Raw genomic sequence first — 22,283 nt, forward strand, 5'->3', positions numbered from 1 at the left:
AATTACAATTTTGCCTTGAAAACAGACTTCACTAACTCAGACCATCATCTGCGGAAACCTGTCAAGTAGACTGAATGTAAGTCAAAGTTACAAACTCAACCACTGTGTGTACACAAAGATGTACCTCTCATTTTTAACATTTCTACTCTAAAATACCAGAAGTATTTCGAAGAATTGGATCTTCCAGGCCAGAAACTGAGCCCTTCAAAGTAGGTCAAGCAACTGTGACAAATTCCTATTTTTATAACCACTGCTTTTTCATCTATTATTACACCAAAAATGCTATGTGAAGTAAGCACATAGCCAGTTATATTCTCCAATGTGCTTTGCTTGCACCTTACCATATCCATCCCATATGCAGCTAATTGAAATATGGATCGATCAACATCAGTATGCACACAGTGCCAAGAGTTTTAACTGCATTCTTCAGTTAAAAAAAGGCACTAAGTGGGAAAAGAAGGTAAATTACATCCCATGAAACAAGACAGAATCTACACTTACATATCCTCAGACAGATAAAATTCATTCAGTCCCTAAAATAATAAGCTTCGGTCAAACCCTAAACATAAAGAAGCTTGAAAATGCCCTGTTACTTTGATCAACAGTTACTTGCCAACTTGCATCTATGGTTCATTGAATATTTATTCATGTTTGCTAAAACAACTGGAAAACCAACGTCTACTCTGGTCCAAACTCAGCAACCAAACTCACCCAGACCAAATTGCTTCAAAGCAGCATTTTTAACACTTCATGGGGAAGTCGCTTTGTAAGCAACATCAGAATGAGCAATGACATTTCTAGATTGCTGTTAAAGAGCTCATTATTCCACTGTTAATGAAAGGGAAAATACAGTAATATTTTTCCAAATTGGCTAAATTTTGTCTAAAGTAGGACCAAAATATTTCAGAGTAAGAGCATTTTGATCTTAATGTGTAACGTAGATAGAGCAGTTTTATGGAGACTAGTGGAAAACATGTAGGAAACAGGTACTGCAGTCCTGGAGAGCAGCTCATGTTCAGACCACAATTAGGAAAAAATACAGGTAACAGGCCCTGCTAGATATTCAAGTCATTTGCATTGGAGGAATTACCCCAACACATTTATTTTTTAAAAGCTTGCTATAAAATACAGCTCCAAAAGAGTTCCACAAGCCAAGCAGTTCAGCTGAGCATTGTTCCCATTCAAAGGATCTAATTTTCCCACAGAATCTATTCAGTATGTAAAAGCAGCAATGCTTGGCAGTTGCATTTTCTTTTCTCCCCATTACAGGTACCGCTGCTGTGAGATCTTGGTGTTCCTCAATACAGCTCACCGTAGTCCTGTCTGTGTTGGTCAGCCACCCATCACAGAAACTGGAGTCACAAACACAGCATCACAGTTACATATAAGATAAAGTATGGCAACGGGCACCTTAATGATTAAGAAAAGCCTTTCTGTATGTTTTAACATCAGAAACTACCATCCACAAGGAGTACAAAGCATTATTAAAGACAGGCAAGGATACCTACATCACATGGAACACTTCATTCCTCTCCAGCTACCAAAAAAGCAACCCAGGAAAGACACAAGTGATGATGTATACCCCATTAAGTACAACCTATTAGCACCTGTGCTTATATATTCATATATGCACCCGCTTTCTTCAGGCCCAACAGAAGTCTCTCATTTTTTCTCATCTATTTTGTGATCTTCCATAAACACACAACAGTTAAGTCCTGTTTTCTGATTTATTAATAGTTTAAGTATCACCCTGGTAATCCAATACCTCATTTCTTTGAGTCATCACCTCTGAGCAGATGTACAAACTACATACCTGTACCCTACAACAAGGTATTGTCAAAGTTTAAAGGTCATTCTGAACAGACTATATACTTTTCAGACTTCACATGCTTCTTTATTGCAGACAAACTCAGTGACCAAACAAGGGAAACACTACGATGAAAAAGCATGCTATCACACATTAAAACTTGCACTAAGAATTATTATTAATTCCCTACACTTCCAAAAGAGTTAAATATGTATATATTCTAAAATGGAAACTAGCAGAAGTTGTAGTACACCAGGAATAGAAAAGTGACATTATCCAGCAAACTATGAAGGTGTCAGGAAGTTTTCATTGGCCTCAACACTTCACCTTGTGTTAACAGCAGGAAAGGCAATTAGAATTTGAATACACATTGATAGATCCAAAGAACAAGCCAGCTATGCTTCAGACCAAGTTCACCTAATTCGTAAGTTTATACCCAAAGCCAAAACACAGTGAAGCCACATATGCCTTTAAAAAAAGGAAGGAAATATAATTTCACCTTCAATTCACTTTAATAATTACTCTTATAAAGTTATGTCAGAAATTCAATAGAGCACAACCCATTTAGTGTGTGGCTTAGCTTTCTGATTGCAGAGATAACACACTGGTGGCTGACATTCCATTTGTGGCTAATCATTAATGATGGACTATGGGACAGTGCTGATACTAAAATAATTCTCTGCATGAGTGTCCATTTGTTTATGATCAGTCTTTTTCCCTCTCACCTCCAGCTGCACAAATGGATCTTAGTTAAACTCTGAACTTAAAATTTCAAAGGCTAAAAAGACTTCCCCCTTGTACTCTATGGGATTGCTCTCTCCACGAGATAGAATCATCTTTTCCAATCTCAATGATTCCAAGATCATCAAGTCCAGCCATCAGTAAATCCTTACCATGCCCACTAACTACATCCTTCAGTGCCAAACCTCCATGCTCCTTCAGCACCTCTACAGTGAGTCCAGCATCTCCCTTGGCAGCCTGTGCCAATACTTTCCCATTCTTTCTGAGAATTTTTCCTAATATCCAACCTGAACCTCCCCTGGTATAACTTAGCCATTACCTCTCATCCTGAACATTCATTGAAGACAACACATTCAAGCTAAAACCCTTCTATTGTATTACAGCTGTGAATGTGATACACAGTCGGGAAAAAAATCTGACATCTTTACTTAGCCCAACAGTTGAAACAGCAGAGTACAAACTGATGGTGCTCACAGGACATGTGCTCCATTGCTTTCGCTAGCTGTCTTGATCTTCATTCTAACTCCCAAGCTATAATCCTTGCCCCCTGTGTTAAGGACTCATCTTCTTACAGCAATACTTCTCACTCTATGCAAATATTTCATCTCAGAAACAGAAAAAGATTTGAAGAGTTCCATCATTTGGTCAGCAATGTTCAATATAAACATCTATTAAACTGTTTCTGAGCGTTACCAAGGCTGGATGAAAATTTCAGCAGATGCAACTCCTTCCCATAAGACATCACACAGTGTTGCAGCAGCTAATTGTGCCAACTTTCTAAGAATTTTGCCAAAGAAATCGGAACATTACAAGTCAGCAACTCTGCCTCTAAGTGGTCTTTAATCTGAAATGATTGGATTTACACTGCTAGGAAGTTTGTCACCGGATAAAAAAAAGAGTATTTCCTTTGATTGTGTTAAGAATACAGCTGATGTGCTAATGGTGTTCTAAGATTCAATTTACTTTCACTAATTCTAAACAAATTTTCAGTGCTTAGGATTAACACTCCACAGGTCACCTCTGAGCAACAAACATGATCTCTATACCAACATCAACTTTAAACACAGCTATCGCATCCTCCTTCTAGCAGAGTAAAAACGAACCAAGCACTCCAGTTATAACAACGTAGCATTTGGCAGAAGATCTGGAATGAAATAGAAAATTAATTTAGTCACAGATTGTAGCAGCAGCAAGGCTTTCCATAAGTCAGTTGTCATTCCTGACCTAAAAGATACCTTTTACCTGAGTACTTTGTGTGAAGGGTAACACTCAAGTTTAGAACTACTTTATCCTGCTGAGGACAACCTCTATTCTAGATTATGAACACCATCCCCCCCTTCTAAAATACTTACATATTTTTTAATATTAATTCTCAGTTTATGCAGTTGCAAGAAAGTAGTTTTCAAAAATTAAGACACAAAATGAATAAAGAACTCAAAAAGGCTCCACTAACAAATGCATACCAGTGCCAGCAGGAAAATTCACACAGAACAACTAGAAAACACTTTAACAGCATTTAATGCATACTGTTCTTCAGCACTTGAGCATCAGAGGATTTAATTGTGCCATAAAAGGATTTTGGACACTTACAAGACAGAGGAAATCCAAAATCCTATGATAAGACCAAAATACAGAAGTTAGCTGATCATTAATCTCTACTCTGCCACTTTCAAATCCGATTCTACGCATTCTAATTTGTGTTAAACTATGTGTACATACAATAAATTTCTCAGAAATCTGAGAAGAACGACTTTGTTCAGGGCTCTCCATATTTCACAAGGAATGGGATTTATCCCATTCATAATAGATAAGCAGAATAGAAGAAGCTGAAGGCAGGTTTAACATAATGTAGAATAACTTGTTTTACAGCCAACAATTTATAATTTCACTTCATCAAGCTGCATCTTGTCTTTTTATTCCTTTCAGTTCAAGTATGACTGAAGTACTCTCTCCGACAGCTAGAACAGTGATTTCTAACTACAGCTCTTAGAAACTTTTTCTGAGTCCCTGTCAGTAATCCCATGAACTCAGCATTACTGCTGCAGTATGTTTCACAGTCTAGATTTACTCCTAAGGCAACTCCTTGACAAACCCTCACTTCTCAAGTGTGAGTACTGTAAAAACTGATCAAGACACTTCATGTGAAAATAGAGTAGCACAATCGGGTTCAGCTGGACAACTACTTCAACAGCGACTTCTCTGAGCAAGATGAAGAGTTTAAACCAGAAAACAAAGCATCCATAAATGAAATTACAGGAAAAAAATAAAATAAATGAAACAGCTCATGAAACAATTGGAAAAACAGGGAACGGGTTTTCAATTTGCTGTTGTGTTGTGTTTTTATTTGTTTTTTTAATTCTCATTTTGATCCAACATTTCTAATGATTAATATTCAAAAGTTCCCCACCGTTACAAACATTGCAGAAAACCACAGATCTGAGTAAGTTACGTCTGCAGACTCAATTTCTGAAGACATAACAGATCGCTGCACCCCTTATCAGTACCTATCCTCAAATATATTGAATACCTCCATCACACTATAAAGGTTAACACTAAATGTTTTCTAAATTCCAACTCAACAGCACAGCTGCATACATAAACAATTCTCTCATTCCAGCTACATTTATCTCATTAATTCAGAAACAATTACGATGATTAAGTGTTCACGAAGGCTCAAACAACTTAAAGAAGTTTTAAACCTGAATGCACCAACACCATGATTCCTCTACACTGCTCTAATCAGATGCATTTCTCCCAGGAAAAGGTAACAATTTCAAGTAGTTCTGCTTATCCTGCAAGCATCAGCACCTTACGCTTTCAGACAAGAGATGCTCAACCAAGAAAACCACGTGAATTACCAGACCATCACAGCACAGTAAAGAAAACAAGTTACACATAAATAGGATCAGAGAATTAGAAATTAATTCAGGTTGGACAGTACCTCTGAAGGTCACCTCCTCCAACCCCACAGCTAGTGATCACCACTCATCTAACCAGAGTCCTGGTTAAACCCACAGATAGATCCCTTGAACACAAGTTTGTCAAAGGCAACTAACTTGTGTACCAACATCAGTAACAAGTTTTGATCAGTTTTATGAATTCACTTCTACTTTTTTTTTTTTAAACACAAAAGGAAAAGGCTATCAAGCTCATGGTTGATATAGATTACCAGTGAAATGATTTGGACTAGATAGCTACTGCTACGAGCTAACTCCTTCCTCCATTCCCACAGTATTTTTACTCTGCAAGTTGAATACAAACCACAGTTTAACTTACTTAGATTTTGATTCTTGACTTATACTTCAAGTAAGTGAAGGGTCTATTTCAGAGTGGTGGTAAGCACAACACAACTTGGGAAGGACAGGTTAGGAAAACCAATGAAGAAAGAGCGAGCCTTAAATGACACTATGACTCCCTCCTTGTAATATTTCACACACTCCCTTTTTTTTTTTTAATAATATAAAGTCACCCATACCCTGGGCTCAACCCATTCCACTTCAACCCCCATCAAACCAAAGAAAAGAGTAAGGTTTGGAAAGAACCTCACTTAACATGCAACCCCCCTGATTCACCTCAGAAACAGGATCACAGAATCACCAAGGTTGGAAAAGACCTCCAAGATCACCCAGCCCAAACAACCACTGATACTTCCCCAAGCCATATCCCTTAGTACAACATCTAAATGTTTTGTGAACAACACCAGGAACTATGACTCCACCACCTCCCTGGGCTGCCACTCTTGACGAGAGGAAATTTTCCCAAAATCCAGCCTGGACCTCCCCCCATGCAACTTGATGGATACTTATCTGTAGGACATGTTTTTGTGAGGCAGCTCACTGACATGAGACAGGATGAGCTCATTCCTGCCCCTGCCTGCTGACATGTGACTACATGTTTCTATCAGTTGACACAAAACCACTTGAGTTGCAAGGGACCCTTAAAGATCAACTATTCCAAGTCCCCTGCAATGAACAGGAACACCTACAGCTTGATCAAGTTGCTCAGAGCCCCACCTACACTGACTTGGAATGTCTCCAGGGATGGTACATCCACCAGCTCTTTGGACAACCTGTTGCAGTGCTTCAATATCTTTATTGTAGAAAAGAAATTTTTTACGGCAGCATTGACGTACTTTGAATGATATTAATTTCTTCAAAAATAGAAAAAACTAACCCAAGTGGGGGAAAAAACACCACTCCACATGGTTTTCCCCACTCTCCTAAAAGAGAAGCTGCATACAGAAGATGAAAACTGGCAGGAGTGTCTATGGAAGAAAATATGATTGCATGCAAAAGGGAGAACAAGAGGAAAAAGGGAAGAGCACCAGTCCTTCCATCAACACTATTTTCTGTCACCCATTTTCTTAATAAACCTTTCTTTTCAATGCTCCCTAAACTCTTCCAACTGATCTCCTCTGGATTCTCCTCAGTTTCACTTCAGCCCCACAAATACAGCACGCCAACAAAACTCCCCAGTACCAAGGAGAAAGAAGGTGTTCTCCCATGCTGCATTCATTCCTCAATACAAATACAGAAGGATACCACACCTATACCACAGCCTAACACCAGTGTTTTACACTGAAAATAAAAGAAGCCAAATATTCTTTTAGTGCTCCTGCACTGCCAGATGTTTCTTATTTCATACTCAGCTTTAACACCTTCTCTACCCATTTAGAATGCTGCTCTTCCATGGAGAACTGCCCCAGTTTGTCAATTTAACTTTGTCTTCTAATCCTGCCCTGAAGAGCAGCTCCCAACAATGCCAGCACATGCTATGTTCCAACATACCACTTGTTAACAAAAAATTATCAGTAAAAACCTGGTAAGGACATATTCTCCACTCTAGCTATCTTCCAATTTGATGGCAAACCCTGTAGTGCAGAGAACTGCTTTGAAATATTTTGTTTCTGAGACAATCATGCAGAAGAAATGCCAAGAAATTCTTTTAACCTACCCCCATCAAGATCAATTTTTGTCATGAGAGAACCAGCAATCTAAGTGAAAGTCAATATAAAAGTATCTACGAGATAGTCAGCTTTCTGACGATTAATTTTCCAGATCCTTTCCTCTCCTTACAATTCATTTTTGTCTGCTGTCCTTACGTATTCACATTTTCACAGGGAGAGCTGCCAAAGATTAAAGAGATTACTTGAGCCAGAATCAAAAATTTAATTTCAGAAGATGTTTACCAGCTCCTGCCAATCTGATTTCAACTAGCATACTGAAGTATCCCCAACACAGTTTTGGATATGGATCTCTAGAGTGAATGTAGCACATTAGCAAAGGTCTCCTCAGATGAAAAACCATTTGCATTCCACATTTTTCTGAAGACAAAAAAAACTGGTTTGACAGTGTAAGCTACATTTCCACTAGGGGGTTTTTGCTGGTTTTTTTTTTTTTCCCCCTCAATTGCAGATTTCTTAAGTGTATCATTTTAGTCTGTGAATTATGAAGTTCATAAGAAATAAGTGAATGCCTAAGATCTGCTTGTTTAGGTAAGGTCCCTCCCTTAGCCTCTTCCCCCCAAATAACACTTCAATAACAATAACTGATAATCAAGTTTTCTTCCTGCTGCAGTGTTCATTACCACTGCAGACTCTGAAAGCCTCACCAGTACTCATTACTCTCTCTAAGGATAAAGCCTCAAGTTCTCGCTTTAAAAAAGTACAGCTCAACTACTTCCAGAGAACCTACAGGCAGAGAAATATTCAAGACCTGCTAAAACATTTCTTCTCCACGTTAATCTTGTACCTTTAAAAAAGTATGTTATCTCCAAATTAGTCCAAAACAACTGTTTGTTTCCCATACCAAACACTGGTATATTATCCCCATTGGAAGCATCTCTAAATGCAGAGCCTTGATTTTATCTTTAGAAAAATGCTAATAATGAGCCTACAGAACATTCTCTAAAGGTGATTCTTGATTACAAGATGAAAACTGTCTGCATTTGCCAAATCACATGACAACGGCTGCATAAGCAGAACATTTGCACTGAGCATTTAACCCAATGGTATTTTTTAAACCAAAGAGGAAGAAAATACTCCTTTTTTGCTGAACATGTGATCATTTCAATGAATCAAAATCACAGACAGTTATTTGTTCAACATTAAGTATTTCTAGAGCACTCTGAACACTTGAGGATGCATCCACTTCTTCAGGTACAGAGTCAGTACTCTGAGTGGTGCTGGCTGAAAATACGTTAGGCCTGCTGTCTAAAGAGATCTTTGGGATGGGCAAGCTTTGATTGTGAACTACAGCCATCATATTTGATATTGAAGTCAGTATTTAAGTATACAGTATATCATGAATAGTATGGATGGTTACACATAGTGGTTGGATGCAAGCATGATTAATTGTACAAGGCAGAGTGCTACTATTTTCTTGCAAAGTAATTACTCTGAAAACTGTATAGCTTCAATACTGATCTCCCACTGAAAGCAGGAAGCTATTCCAAGCAAATGGTGTACACATGCAAGTGCATCTTACAAATCTCACTGAACAAGTTTTTAAGTCACAAAATTCTCAAGTCATTCTTTTAGCAGGAATCACACATCAATCCCTTTTTTTCTTTTGTTATAAAGAAGAGTTGCATCTTTTAGTTAGTTTAATAGACAAAATCCAAGATGAGAAATAAAAGCATCGAACCAGAGGCTTTTGCAAAGCTGCATAAGGTATGTTTGTCTCCTCCCGTTTTTAAAAGCAGACTTTGGAAGTGGATTTTCCTTCTCTACAGAACCTAATTCAGAAAAAGAATACCACATTTCACCTAACTGCCTTTGAGAGCCATAAGGAAACACACATTTGAGTGAAAGGAGGCCTAGCCCTGAATTTGCCTACCTCCATCGATGCTGAAGCTGCAGATAAAGATGCATACATATATCCACCCCCACAGAGCAAAGCATTTTGGTCAGACTATGACCTTCTCGAATTTCAAAGACCTTCTCCAGCTTTCCCTGTTTCTCAAAAGCACTCATGCCAGAACACATCCTCCAGTATGCAACCTCCCTGGCTGTGTATCGCCTGCAGAACACAAAGCAGGAGTATACTGATGTCCTCAGCAAACCAGTAATTACATAGCAAAATAAAAGCAATGTAATTAAAGCCGTACATTGTAATTGTAAAAATATTTAAATGCACGGTAGGATGTCTGTCTTGGCAGTTGCCACCCTCCACAGCTTCCCCTACAATAAAAGGTTGCCCAGTTAATTACTAAGAGAGGAAAAAAATCCTTCAGACATAGTTTTGTGGAAACATCTGCATTTGTCAAGAGTTCATATCAGTTTGTTGCACCAAATAAGATGCATCACCAAGTGATTCAAACACTGCCAACAGCATATATTACAGGTCCTTTTGTCCCTGCAGAATCAGTTCAATCATGTTTTTAACCCATACTACTGAAAGAACAAAAGGCAAATGAACTTACCCTGCAGATACTGAGGTGTTCTGTATGCACTACAAAAATCAAGCTTGAGTGCTTCAAAAGCAGTTGTTTGCATCTTTAAGGAGCTTTATGTGGCCACAGGCTTATGAAGATCTACTCAGAAAAGTCACTGCAGAAATACTGACATTTAGCAGGACAATTGTTAAGAAGTAAAACAGCAGCATACTATACATGAAAAATACTGCTGTGTTCCATACCTGTTCAGTGCTCTATGACCAGCATGACTTCTCACATACCTACAGAGTGGTTAATCAGATGGCTGCTTGCTGCTTCAGCTGACTAAACAGAGCTTAAGGGCTCTTCATAGCAACCATAGCTCTGAGTTAAACACTTGTAAGACATCACATAAAAAGCAGTCTAAATGTAAGTGTAAAGAGGGGAAAAAGTGGAGAAAAGGAAAAATCAAGACAATCGAATTGCTAATAAAGAATAACACAGCAAAGCATGTGTTTCATAAGGGAGTTCTATCAAGGAATCCATCTTTTTTTCCTGAAATTTCTGTAAAAGCAGCTCATCAACTTCAAGCTAGTAACCCAAAATATTTTACCATAAGACTTCTCTCTCACTGACAAGAAACACTTGCTCAATGCTTGCTGCAGAGTTTTTAATTACCAAATCTCAGTTAATGGCTGAGGAGGAAAGACTAAGGAGGAAAGCAATTTTGATTATTTCCTGATCATAGCATATTAGACTTTTTCTTAAAGGAAAACAAGGATTTCTGAAAAATGATGTTATTTCAACAAGGACAACCGCTAATAATCAAATATCTATCACTGAAAATTACTCACCAAGCTTCACAAGCACCAAGCTAGAATTTGCTGACAGCAGAACTGGTGGGAGTGGTTGGCCCAACAGAGGGCCACAATAGACAGTGAACTTGGACACAATGGAGAGGTGGGATGGCAAAAGTCTCACGAAGCTCATTAGGAAGTACAGAGTTCCCTACGTGGGTAAGAACAGCCTCAGGCACCAGCACATGTTAAGAGAACCCAGCTGGAAAGCCAGCCTGCAAGAAAATCCTTTGGGTCCTGGTAGACGCCAAGCTGAACATGAGCCAACAGAGCTGTGTGGCCATGCTGCGAAGGCAGCTAATGGTATTCTTGGCTGCATTAGGCAAAGTATCTCCAGCAGGGTCAGAAGAGGTGATGGTTCTGCTTTACTCAGCAATCATGAGGCTGCACCTGGAGTTCTGGGCTCCCCACTACATGCATACTGGACAGAGTTTAATGGAGGGTCCCCAAGATCACCAAGGACCTGGAGACCCACTCCAATGAAGACAGACAGAGCACTGGGACTGCCCAGTCTGGAGAAAAGAAGGCTCAGGCAGGTCTTACAATGCCCATGAATACCTGAAGGATGCAAAGAGGAAGGATCCAAGCTGGAAAACAAGAGATTCCATCTGAATATCTACTCTTAAAGGAACTAATCTTCAACAAGAATAAGTCAGACACCAAAACAAACTGCAAAGTTACTCCTTATATGTTAACTTAGTGACTCGTGCTAAATTCTAATAAGCAACTACAATTCAAGATACTTCAAGCTGGAGTATTCCTTGCTGCCACTTTAATACAAGCTCCACCCATTCCACAGTATTTCTTTTATGTTTTGCATATAAAGGTGAACTCATTAAGTGAGATTTCTCATTGACAGGCCCATTCATGCCTTCATTTCTGGACAATACAGATTGCTTTCTGATATGAACTGTTGATAAATCAGATAAATGGAGCACAGGAGCTCAACAGGAAAATTAAAAAATTACATCTTCTCCCAGTCAAAACATACATATGTTCACAAAACTGTTTCAGCTGAAACTTGTGTACTCAGCTCGTGTAAGAAGAGAGGCAGTCAAGTACAGCAACAGCCAAAATCCTCCATACTTTTCATAGAAGTGTTGGAAATGCCTGCCTGATTTAACTTTAACTTCCTTCTTCAATTTAGAATATTTCCCACAAGGTATTTGGAACTCCCTGAGCAAACAATACTCATATTGGCTCATCCTAGTGCAGCTTCAATGCATGTTTAAATAGCACCCTTCTACAAGGATGCAACTGCTAACACATGAGAATTATCCTTTACAGTCCATGCCAAAGCTGTTTAGAATAAAATCAAAAATATAACATGAGATAGGTCAAGGTGGAACAGAAATAGCCTTCACTGAGCATGAAGTGTGGAAGTGAAGTAGTGGTTTTCTAGTGCTGCAAATTAAGCTCTACTCATTGTCAACAGCTAAAGCCATGAACCTTACAAATGGGTACCCACCCTGTAACAGTAATGTTGTGTTTGGGCTTCATAAATCCAAAGTAGTTCTTCTGCTCACCCTTGGATTTAGAGATCTTTCTGATGAACACTTCATTAGCAATGATGCAGTTATCAAGTTTCACAAAATTTCAGAGCAAACACGGAGCTTGAAATCCTTTCAGTTTGAAACTAGACCAGTGGTAGAAGTTGTAAAATGTAAGAATTTTCCCATATCCCACTGCTTCCAGACGGAAATTTCTGTATTTACCATGCACAAAGACATGTCCCTGCCTTGAACAGCCTCTAAAATAAACCAGAGCCAAAGTAAAAGTGGTCATCAGTAAAAGGAAAGATTGCTTCAGCCTGATTCTACCTTTAAAACAGAAGACTGTTTTCTGAAGAAAAGCTCTAACTGCAAGACCTAGCTAGTTATTCCACTGCTTCAAAGTCAAGTCATTCATTGGCTGGAACCTCAGAGAGCTAAGAAGAACATGGAGCTACAGTACAACTAGGTGTTAGAATGTCTTGTGTCCACCCTGCTACATACCAAGTGGATGAACACATTCCTATCTACAAAGGCTCCTCATTAACAGGTCTTTTTTTTTTTTTGAAGGACAAAAGCATCTTCACAAAAGTATTCTGTTTTTCTTACAAATAATTAAATCTGAATGAAGTCTCCTTGTAAAATAACTCCTTGTAGGCAAAAAGTTTTTTAGAAAATGCTTCAAACTCATAACAATGCAATTCCCAACATCACACATTCAATTAACTGTGCTGTTCCCTGGCATCTGAGAACTAACAAAAGCTTCCCTGGATTTCCATCTGCTTACATGCCAAATTAAGCACGGAAATAAACTTCACATATTCCATATTTTTAATGCAAAGGAATCTGCTAGGAAACAGCACTAACTCTGATTGCATTTGATAGGCTTAATGATTCTACTGTCTGTGGCAAAGCATTCCAGCTCACCAGATCCAGAAAGAAGTTTCATCTCATTCCCTATTAACTATCAAGGATTTAAAAAAGAAGTCTGCCCTCAGAGCATCATTTTTCCCCCTAAAGCATAGCACAGTGTCAGTCCCTGCGTTTCAAACAGTTTACAGCTGGCACTTGTGTATCTTGAACATTTCCATCAGACAGCTAATCAAAAGGCAGCAGCTCACTATGCACTTCATTGCCTTGTTAGAAATAACTACAGCCCAGTCATGCAAAAGTGTTCATATTTGGCATCCATTGACTTCTCGTTCATTCCTATGATTGAAATCCACCTCCTAAACTTTTGATGCTCTAGGCTTCATTCTACAGTGTTGTTTCAATATCTGACTGAAATGCACTCAGAGAAGAATAACTCCAACTGAATTCAACACAGACTGGTGGCAGTCAATTGTACTGAAAGACAACAAATGCAGGTACTGTAATTTGAGCAAAACCTGCTACTCAGAACTTATCTGTATCAATGAGAGCAAAGCGACATGGACCATCACCCTCACAACTGATTCCAAGTTATACTGGAATCCTCAGGTATCTTTTTGTTTCCAAACAGTAAAACTTGTTGAGAGAAAAAGAGCACAGAAGGATATTTAGAAAAGCCAGATCAAATTGAGAATTGCTTTATGCAAAGTAAGCTTCATTTGAAAATGCTGTATATAGCTGCTGTGTACCATGAAGTATATATTCCTAGTTTATCATTTTTAAAGGCAAGATTTTTTTAAGCTTATCATAACACTGTCTGCTAAATTATTAATGCCAATGGTTTCTGGCAAATAAAAAAATGACAATCAACTGACACCACTATCACAGTGTTTAAGCTACCATACTGAGAATAGCTGAAGCAAGTTTTACCATTTTACATCAAAAAATGAGGTCAGGTCAAGAATACACAGACGTGGATCAGAAAAATTCAAAGTTTGAAATAGGTTGCAGCGATGGACGCAATTATCACAGCAACGCAGGCTAGGGAGGAGGGGAAGGGGATAGAATCAAATTCAAACTCATGTGTGACCCAATTTCCAATTAAACATCGACCCATTTATCAGCCAAATAAACCAAGCACAACTGGAAACAAATTTAAGAGCAATGCTGAAGGGATTTCTGAACGTAAGTATAAGCAGGGAGAAGAAGCACTCTATATAACAAAAGTAAACCTAACACAGAAAGCACACACCTGAAAAGCATGAGACAGGTACAGAAACTGTCATATCACATTACAGTTCCTCATTATCCATCCCAGAAGAACTCAAACATTGCCAAGAGCAAAGCAAGTCACAGGCAGCTCTTAATGTCAGAGAACACAAAGACAGCTATTTCTCCTGTTTGATAGCTACCTGATCTCCTGATTTGGCAGGAACTACCAGAATAATCAAATCACAGACATCCAGAAATTTTGTGAGGATGCTAATGAAATATGTATCATTCTTCAAACTGAATTAAATACAGTTTTAAAAGCCATTAATTTGAAAAAACATATAAAAACATTTGGCAAGGAAACAGTTCTAACAATTGAACAAATATAACAATTTGAAGAACAAATCATTAAGTATTAAAAGTGACAAAGGTTATGAACTGTAGAGATGCTTTGTTGATGTCACAGTATACAGCTGGGAACTGCAGTGGCCAAGCTACATGCTACTGCAAGTACCATATTTAGAGTAAATATGTGAAATAGCAGAGCAGAGTTGGAACCAGCACAAATGTATCACTTCCTACATAAGCAAAAGAACTGCTGCTTCCAGAATGGCACTGCTGCCACAGCACACAGACACAGTAACTGAAGGACTGCTTGCTTCAGAGATAATAAGGAACATTACACGAAGATTTCAAAAGTGCCTTATCAAGAGAATGAGTGGAAGGAGAAAAAGGGCTTGATGTGGAGAGCTTCTCCTTAGGAAATTGACAGATCTCAAAGAAATTACATTACAGAGCTCAGAATGAGCCTAAGAGCCATATTTGTCTATTATTTTATATATACATCAATACATGCCCAGACACTACATGTACGTCATCACATGAATTAAAATAAAACCACAAGACCTTTGTACCACTTCTCTCCAGTACATTTACATGCAACTCACGCTAAGAACTGACATTCCACATCAACTTCTGGTGTAGATCTTGTCATTTTACTACATCTGTTCCAAAGAAAAACAGAAAAAAAACCCTAATTTGCTCATTTTTTAATATTCAAATGATCCAGATAAGTATTACTTTAATAAAGCTCCTTTAGAAAAATAGCATAGGGATGCTTAGTCACAATCTGAAAATCCAGCCCATTTGTTAAGTCATTATGAAACGCTTAACTTAATGAAGTTATTTTCACAGACAGTTAAATACAGCTTAGTTCCCTGATTTCTCAAATCTCAATACCCGATTTGTCACAAATTACTAAGAACTCAGATTTGCCACTAACAGCCTTCAGAATACCCAAAGTTCACAGTGAATATACAGACATTGTTTGGAGGTTTACGAACTGCCATCTAACTGATAAAGCTGTAATGTGAAGCTGAGGGTGACTGCTGAGACACAACACACACTATTTCTACCTCCTTTGAGCTAAGAAGGGTACAACAGTTAAGAAAAGTCTATACCCTGCCTGATGAGAATCGCACTTCACAATGGACATAACTTCTTGAACAGCAAGAACAATATCAGAACAACTTGATATCAACATCAGTTTATTCCATTTCCATTTAGGAGTGGCTTTTTGGCTGGTCAGTTCTTGTTTAACTTCTAATCCAGTGCAGACAATCAGCAACAAAATCTCTCCTACCAGAACCTTTGCAAGATAATGCTCAGCTCCACATTACAGCTACTTTTAAGGCTAATACTTCAACCTGCAGAAAACCTAGGAAGTTAAAACTTCCAAACTGATGGACATAAATAGGTTTCTTGACAAGATGAGGTTCTGTCAAAGAACTTGTGAAAAGTTCTCACAAGAGTTTGCTTACACAGAATTAAGAACTGCACCCGAGACTATTGCTTTATACATGAATTATGAACATACATGAATGCTTAATGGTTGTCTTACAACACAACTTCAAGACTACAATCAAGTCATTCACAGCACTCACCTGATTTCTTCTACAATGTTTTAGGATCAACAAGGTTTACCAAAAGTAACGAGTGCACACATCTTATCTGCAGCAACTGGGCTATTTTTTTGGAAAAGAAACTGATGTTTCAGTATTAAAGAGTGAAAATACCTTAAAGATCTTGAGAAACTTCAGGAGGCTGTTAAAAAATACTGAGCTTTCCCATGCAAAATACGTCTCTGTTTTGGAAAAGGTGTGGTATTTTTCAGGGAGAGCAAGATCTCTAACATGTCACAAGTTAACTTTCACAGCATTTACTTACTAGTTTAGTGATTATATGCTTTACATAATGCAATGTACAGAAAAAAAGGAAACCAACAAAAAGGAAGCTTGTATTCCATGGTTTTTTGTTTTTTTGTTTTTTTTTTTTTTTTTTAATAAGTCACCCTTTTAGTATTACTATGCAAAGTAATGTTACTTTGTGAACTTCTTGCCACTAAGAACAGTTTAAAACTTCCACAACTAGGGACTGAAAACTGATCTTAGGAATACAAACAAGACTGAAATAGATCATTAGGTCACAGTCTGAAATGCAGAAGAATGTCTTTTCTGAGTATCTCATTTAGAAGATGTGAGAGATGTCTGCATCATTAAAAACTATAGTTAGAGCAACAGCCCAAAGTTACATGACACCCGAGTAACCTCAGCCAATGCAAAACAATGGTAGTATGAAGATTCACAGTAAGCTGATTGCAGGTGTTCTCCAGCCTCTCCTCCATAGCTCCTGCCTCTTACTTCATCTGAAGTAGAATACTGCTTCAGGCTAAGTAAAATAAAACAACAGCTGCAGAACTAAATGGCTATTCTTTCTGCAAATGAGCAGCTGTGGTAGAAAAATCAGCCCTCTGGCACTCCAGAGGAGTGTGATAGTTCTTGTGCTCTACTAAAAGGTATAAACAAATACTGTAAAGGAATTCTAGTCAGAAGTTGGGAAAAGCTCACTAAGGAACAAATCCTGAAGGAGTCACAGAAGGACTCAGAGAGAAAGAAATACTTCAAAAGAAAGCTGTAATGATGTAATTATCTGCATTTGGAGTAATTATGGTTACACATAACAGTTCCAAGCAAGAATAGCCATGGACCGCCTCCAGAAATTTCAGTCAGATATAAAATGAGAAGCAAAGCCATGAGAAACATCAGGAAGCCCTAACAAAAAAAAAAAAAAAGTAGTTCTGGTAAAGTTATAAAGTGCCGTAAAAAGAACATGGATAACCAATTCCTACTGCAGAACACAACAGCGTTTTAAGAACCTAAGAGTTAACACATTGCATCACTGAAATAACCCAGTTGTTTCAGTATTCAAAGGCAGATGATCACTGAAAGCACTGATTTTCCCAGCTTTACTACAGATTTCCAGGGAGGTACAGAAAAAAACAGTGATCCTTGTCTTTCAGTGCTACAAGATCCCCTCTGCTGACTGTCACCTGAGAGCAGAAGCATAAAGCAAGAATTTAACTGGACTTTGTTGCTGCTCTAGTAGCAGTCTGCAAGCAAAGCCAAAACAGCTGAGTGAGGAACTTGGGAAATAAGTTCCCAACAAGTTTAATTCAACTTACTTTCACTTACGTAGTTTCTCAGTAACATCTACGTAACAGAGGGCAGTTTACTGTCTTTCTTAAAAATACTGATTTTCTTCACAACAAGAAGTAAAGGAAGTTACACTCTGACATAACTATTGAGAGATTTCCTGTTAAGAAAGGATAATTACAGTATCACAACTTCCTTCCAAGCCATCCATCCACATTCTCCTTTAAGAGCGCTATTATCTACAAGCAGACAGGACTACTACACCACACACACTCAAAAACCCAGCCCTAACCATATTTCACATCAAAGCTGTTTCTTTTTCCTTTTTTTTTTTTTTTTTTTTTTAAATACACTCACAAACCTGCACAGGTACACAAACATTTCTATACCACTGGGAATCTGGTAAAAGCAGCTAGTTGCTATTAAATGTATTATCTTGTGGCTTTCACAGAATCACAGAAACACCAAGGTTGGAAAAGACATTCAAGACCATCCAGTCCAACCATCCACCTATCACCAACAGTTCTCATGAAACCACCCACGTCCCTCAACAGAATGTTCAAACATTCCTTGAACACCTCCAGGGTCAGTGAACCCACCACCTCCCTGGGCAGCCCATTCCAGTGCCTCTCTTAAAACTAACTGCCCACCACAACTATATACACATAGAACTCCCCCCGCTCCTACCTTTGAACCATAACAATTAAAGCAAAATTCAGCAACAAGGTCTCCAGTACCATTTACACTCAATTTTGTTCTTATCTCTGTACAGCACTGAATACAGCAGACAATAACCAGCCATGAAAGGAAGGGCTGTATGAAATTTGGCATACAAATGAAACCCACAAGCTAGTTTTGAGATATCAGAGTGATGTGAAAACTAGGACAAAGTCCTAGTTAAACTAGGTTTTCTATAAAATAAAGTTAATGAACTATACTTTGGGAGGCTTCAAGACTACTGAACCTGATTACTATGGAACAAGTAATCCGTGGCTACAAACACAGCACCGAGATGACAAAACAGAATTCTTATCCCAGTTATAACTTGGGACCTCCAAAACAGCAGCAAATCCAGAGTGCGAGCACTGAATCACAAGATGAATGATGTTACCTATCATAGGCCAAGTCCACTTGTCAATTCAAAAGCTCTTTCTCCTTCTATCAAAAAAATCAACTAAATCTGTAACTGGAAAGAATCAATATGGTCCAAGAATGACTTTTTACACTCTAGCTATTAAGACAACAGTCGCTGAGGGAACATAGAAATAGAGTAAGGGAAGCCCTTCAGTTCTGGAACTCCATAGACAATCAAGAACAAGATAAATTAGAGTTGGAATGATCACACATACAGGCATTTATTTTACATTTTCCCCAGTTATACGGGTTAGTGCAAGGCTGAGCTACTTAAATGTGCTCACAACAGCTCAAGCTTAAACAAGAAAGTTTCAGAAATAGGACAGTCACAGAATTAGAAGTCTGCATAAGTAACGCATATACCACATCAAGAAGAATATGCAACAACCACAGAAAACACTACAAAAGTAAGGCTTAACTCCAGGAGAGTCTTAGAAAACATAACTCATTAACTTGTCTAAAGTCTGGAGACGGGCTTTAGCAAATCAAGCTTTAAAAATTTAAAATATTTTTAAATATTCAAGAAGGACGCTGCCCATGGGAGACTGGTATACTGTTGTTCACAGTAAGAGGTCAGCATTTCAGATTTATTTAGCAGTTAAAAGAATTAAACTATTTTAAAAAAAAAGTGCAAATAACCCAGAGGTGGGGCTTGAATCACAGCTTCTGCAAAAAAAAAAAAGAAAAGCATTTATTTTTAAACATGCAACCATAAACAGTATGAACAAAGAAGACTTCCAAAATATGGAACTGTGTCATTTCCTGCTAGCAGGACCAGAGATTCTCAAGAAACTTATTAGAGGCAGCATACAAAACTTGATCTTCTCAGGATCTATTTTTACTATTTGGAAAAGTAGTGATAGTAGTAAAGCTAATGGAAAATAAATTCACATCACTCTGAAAAAAAAGAATCATCCAAGAAAGAGGCAGGAACTAGGACTTTCTCAATCCAGAGCAGACAGGAAATAAGGAAGCAGTCCTCTCATCCAGCAACCACCATACAGCTTTCTGATGAGTTCTAAGTATATCAAGCACCCTTCCAGAACAGTATTCTATAGGTCTTGATTAGGATGTCCCCCTGCAAACATGTTCAGAACACCAGCTTTGAATAAACACACACAACTCTGAAGAAAGGTTGATGGGTCAGTTTGATGGTCCTCGAACTATGTTTTCTCTATTACTCCAAGCTAAACTTAACAAAGGTTTTACCATAAAGCCTCCCCCCTTCTATTGTAAGAAATCCAGTAACATCATGGCTTCATACGTCAGCCATGTGACAAGGTGCTTTCTCTACCTGAGACTGAAGCCAACTACAGCCCACAGATCTCCCCAGCTGACTCAAAACAAAATACAACAAACAAACAGAAAAACTCACTCACATACAGTCATTTACTATACAGTCTTGAGGCAAAAGACGAAATGGATGAGGGGATAGCAACAAGAAACAGAGGCAGCTGTTCCACGGCTACTCTATAAAATGGTCCATATCTCTTTCAGGTACTCAAGAGTCTCCTTATGCTTCAAGTCAGACACATTTTGATGGAAAAAAGTAGTAACTACAGTATACTAGTACTATCATCTGGTCTCGTCATTTAGACATAGTGAGGAGTCAAGGCACAAATTCAAGATGCACAAAGACTCAGCCTTCTCACATACGTGGGTGGGAAGAAAGGACAAAGCACTTAAACAGAAGGCACATCCACAGGTTTCTCTCCAGTATCTTTCTTTACAGATGAAGGAGGACAGGTCTAGAATAAATGGATGCGATACACTCAAGTACCCAACTGAAGTGCATCCTTAGCCCTATGACCTCACAGCTTAATGGAACATGCAGTAATACAAACTTCTGAGCTCACTGTAATCAACTGGGTGGAAGAGAATTAAGAGAAAACCTTTTAAGACTTCCCACTTTGGATCTAGTTTTAATAGAGGCTGTATGGGATGTTGAGCTCAGGTGCTGAAGGTCTAAAGAAGCCCTCTTAGGCCCATCTCCCCCTGCTAGGGAGACAGACTAGAAAGGATAAGAGAGAGATTAATCCCTCGAGCACTCATTTCACACTGAATATATGGAGCAAAACGATAGGAAAGTATTGGGTTTTTTCTCCCTAGTAGACTACCTGGGAGAGAAATAAGAGAAGCGACCAACTTGGAGACAGGCTCCAGCTCTATAGAACGTGAGAATGCTGCTCTAGCAAGAGATCAACAAGACGAATAAGCGAGGAAATAACATCCCATTCCTCTGCTCAATCCCCTCGGTTCTCCGAGGAAGAGGAACGGGGCAAGCGCCGTCCTTCAGAAGCTCACACTGCCCAGCGCCCTGTGCATAAAGAAAAAAACCGACGGCAAGGCCTCTCCTGGAAGGCACACGCACGGCGAGCAGCCTCTCCCAAGCTCTCCATCGCCACGTCCCCGCTCCCACCCACCCCCACCCCCCAACCAGACCGTCCTATGCCGAAGCACACGGAGCTCCGCCGCTCCACGTCCCCGTGAGGCCGGAGGGAGAGGAGGCAGCCCCACAGCCCGGCTCGGAACGGAGCGCAGGCAGAGCCCCGCTCCGTCACCCCGCGGGTACTCACAGTCCAGGTGTTTCTTCTTGGGCCCCATGACCTCGTGTGTCGTGGCCTTACAGACGGTTTTGGAGACCGCCGAGCCGGTCACGCTGTGCTGAGCCGCCGTGATGCGGTCGGTGAGGCTCTGGCCGGACATGGCGGTGCTGGAAGGGAGCGCGGCGCCGCTCCTTCCTCAGGGGCCGGGACGGGAGGACTACGCCGGGGGATGGAGCTGAACGGATTCCTCGCCCCGCCGCGCCGCAGGCGGCCCCCGCTCCGCCCTCAGGGACGGACCTGTCACCCGAGCAGGGACCCCTCCTCCTCCCACCCCCCTCCCCCAACCGCCGTCCCCTCCCCCTCGCGCCTTCCGCTCGGCCGGGGACAGGGGACACACGCTGGGCGCCGCAGGAAAATGGCGGCAGCGCGGCTCCTCCTCGGAGCTTTCCGGCCGCCCCGCGTCACGTGATCCCGGCGCCACGCCCACGTGACACGCCCCGCGTCCCCCCCCCACACCCCCGCGACTCCCCTCCCTCCTTTCGCTACAGCGGACGGGCCCCGGTGCGAAGCTCCTCGGGCGCGAGAAGGGGCGGGGTCACGTGGTGCCTGGCTGCCCTCAGCGCGGGTGTGGCGGGCGGGGGCCGCTGTGGGGCCGTTGGGGGCTGCTTGCCCTCAGCCGGGGGGGTCCGCGCAGCTGGAGGAAAGCGGGGACAGCCCCCAGCTCTGTGTCATATCTGTGGGGAGACAGAGGTTGGGTCGGT

The 22,283-nt window shown here is 40.0% G+C and overlaps 1 protein-coding gene across 3 annotated transcripts in view; it reads right to left on the reverse strand.

The window, feature by feature from the left end:
• PICALM (phosphatidylinositol binding clathrin assembly protein) overlaps positions 1–21,883 on the reverse strand; it is a 64,844-nt gene extending 42,961 nt beyond the window's left edge. For 2 of the 3 annotated variants that reach the window (XM_031612434.2, XM_031612435.2), the window contains exon 1: positions 21,553–21,882. In XM_031612434.2, the coding sequence (XP_031468294.1) occupies positions 21,553–21,682 (130 nt within the window). In that variant the 5' untranslated portion in view covers positions 21,683–21,882. Of the gene's footprint in view, positions 1–21,552 lie in introns of all 3 variants that reach the window. The other variant, XM_031612433.2, reaches the window with a different exon arrangement.
• Between the last annotated feature and the right edge of the window lie 400 nt (positions 21,884–22,283).

The sequence above is a fragment of the Phasianus colchicus genome, chromosome 1 (genome assembly GCF_987193195.1).
Source record: "Phasianus colchicus chromosome 1, bPhaCol1.hap1.1, whole genome shotgun sequence".
Classification (NCBI taxonomy): domain Eukaryota; kingdom Metazoa; phylum Chordata; class Aves; order Galliformes; family Phasianidae; genus Phasianus; species Phasianus colchicus.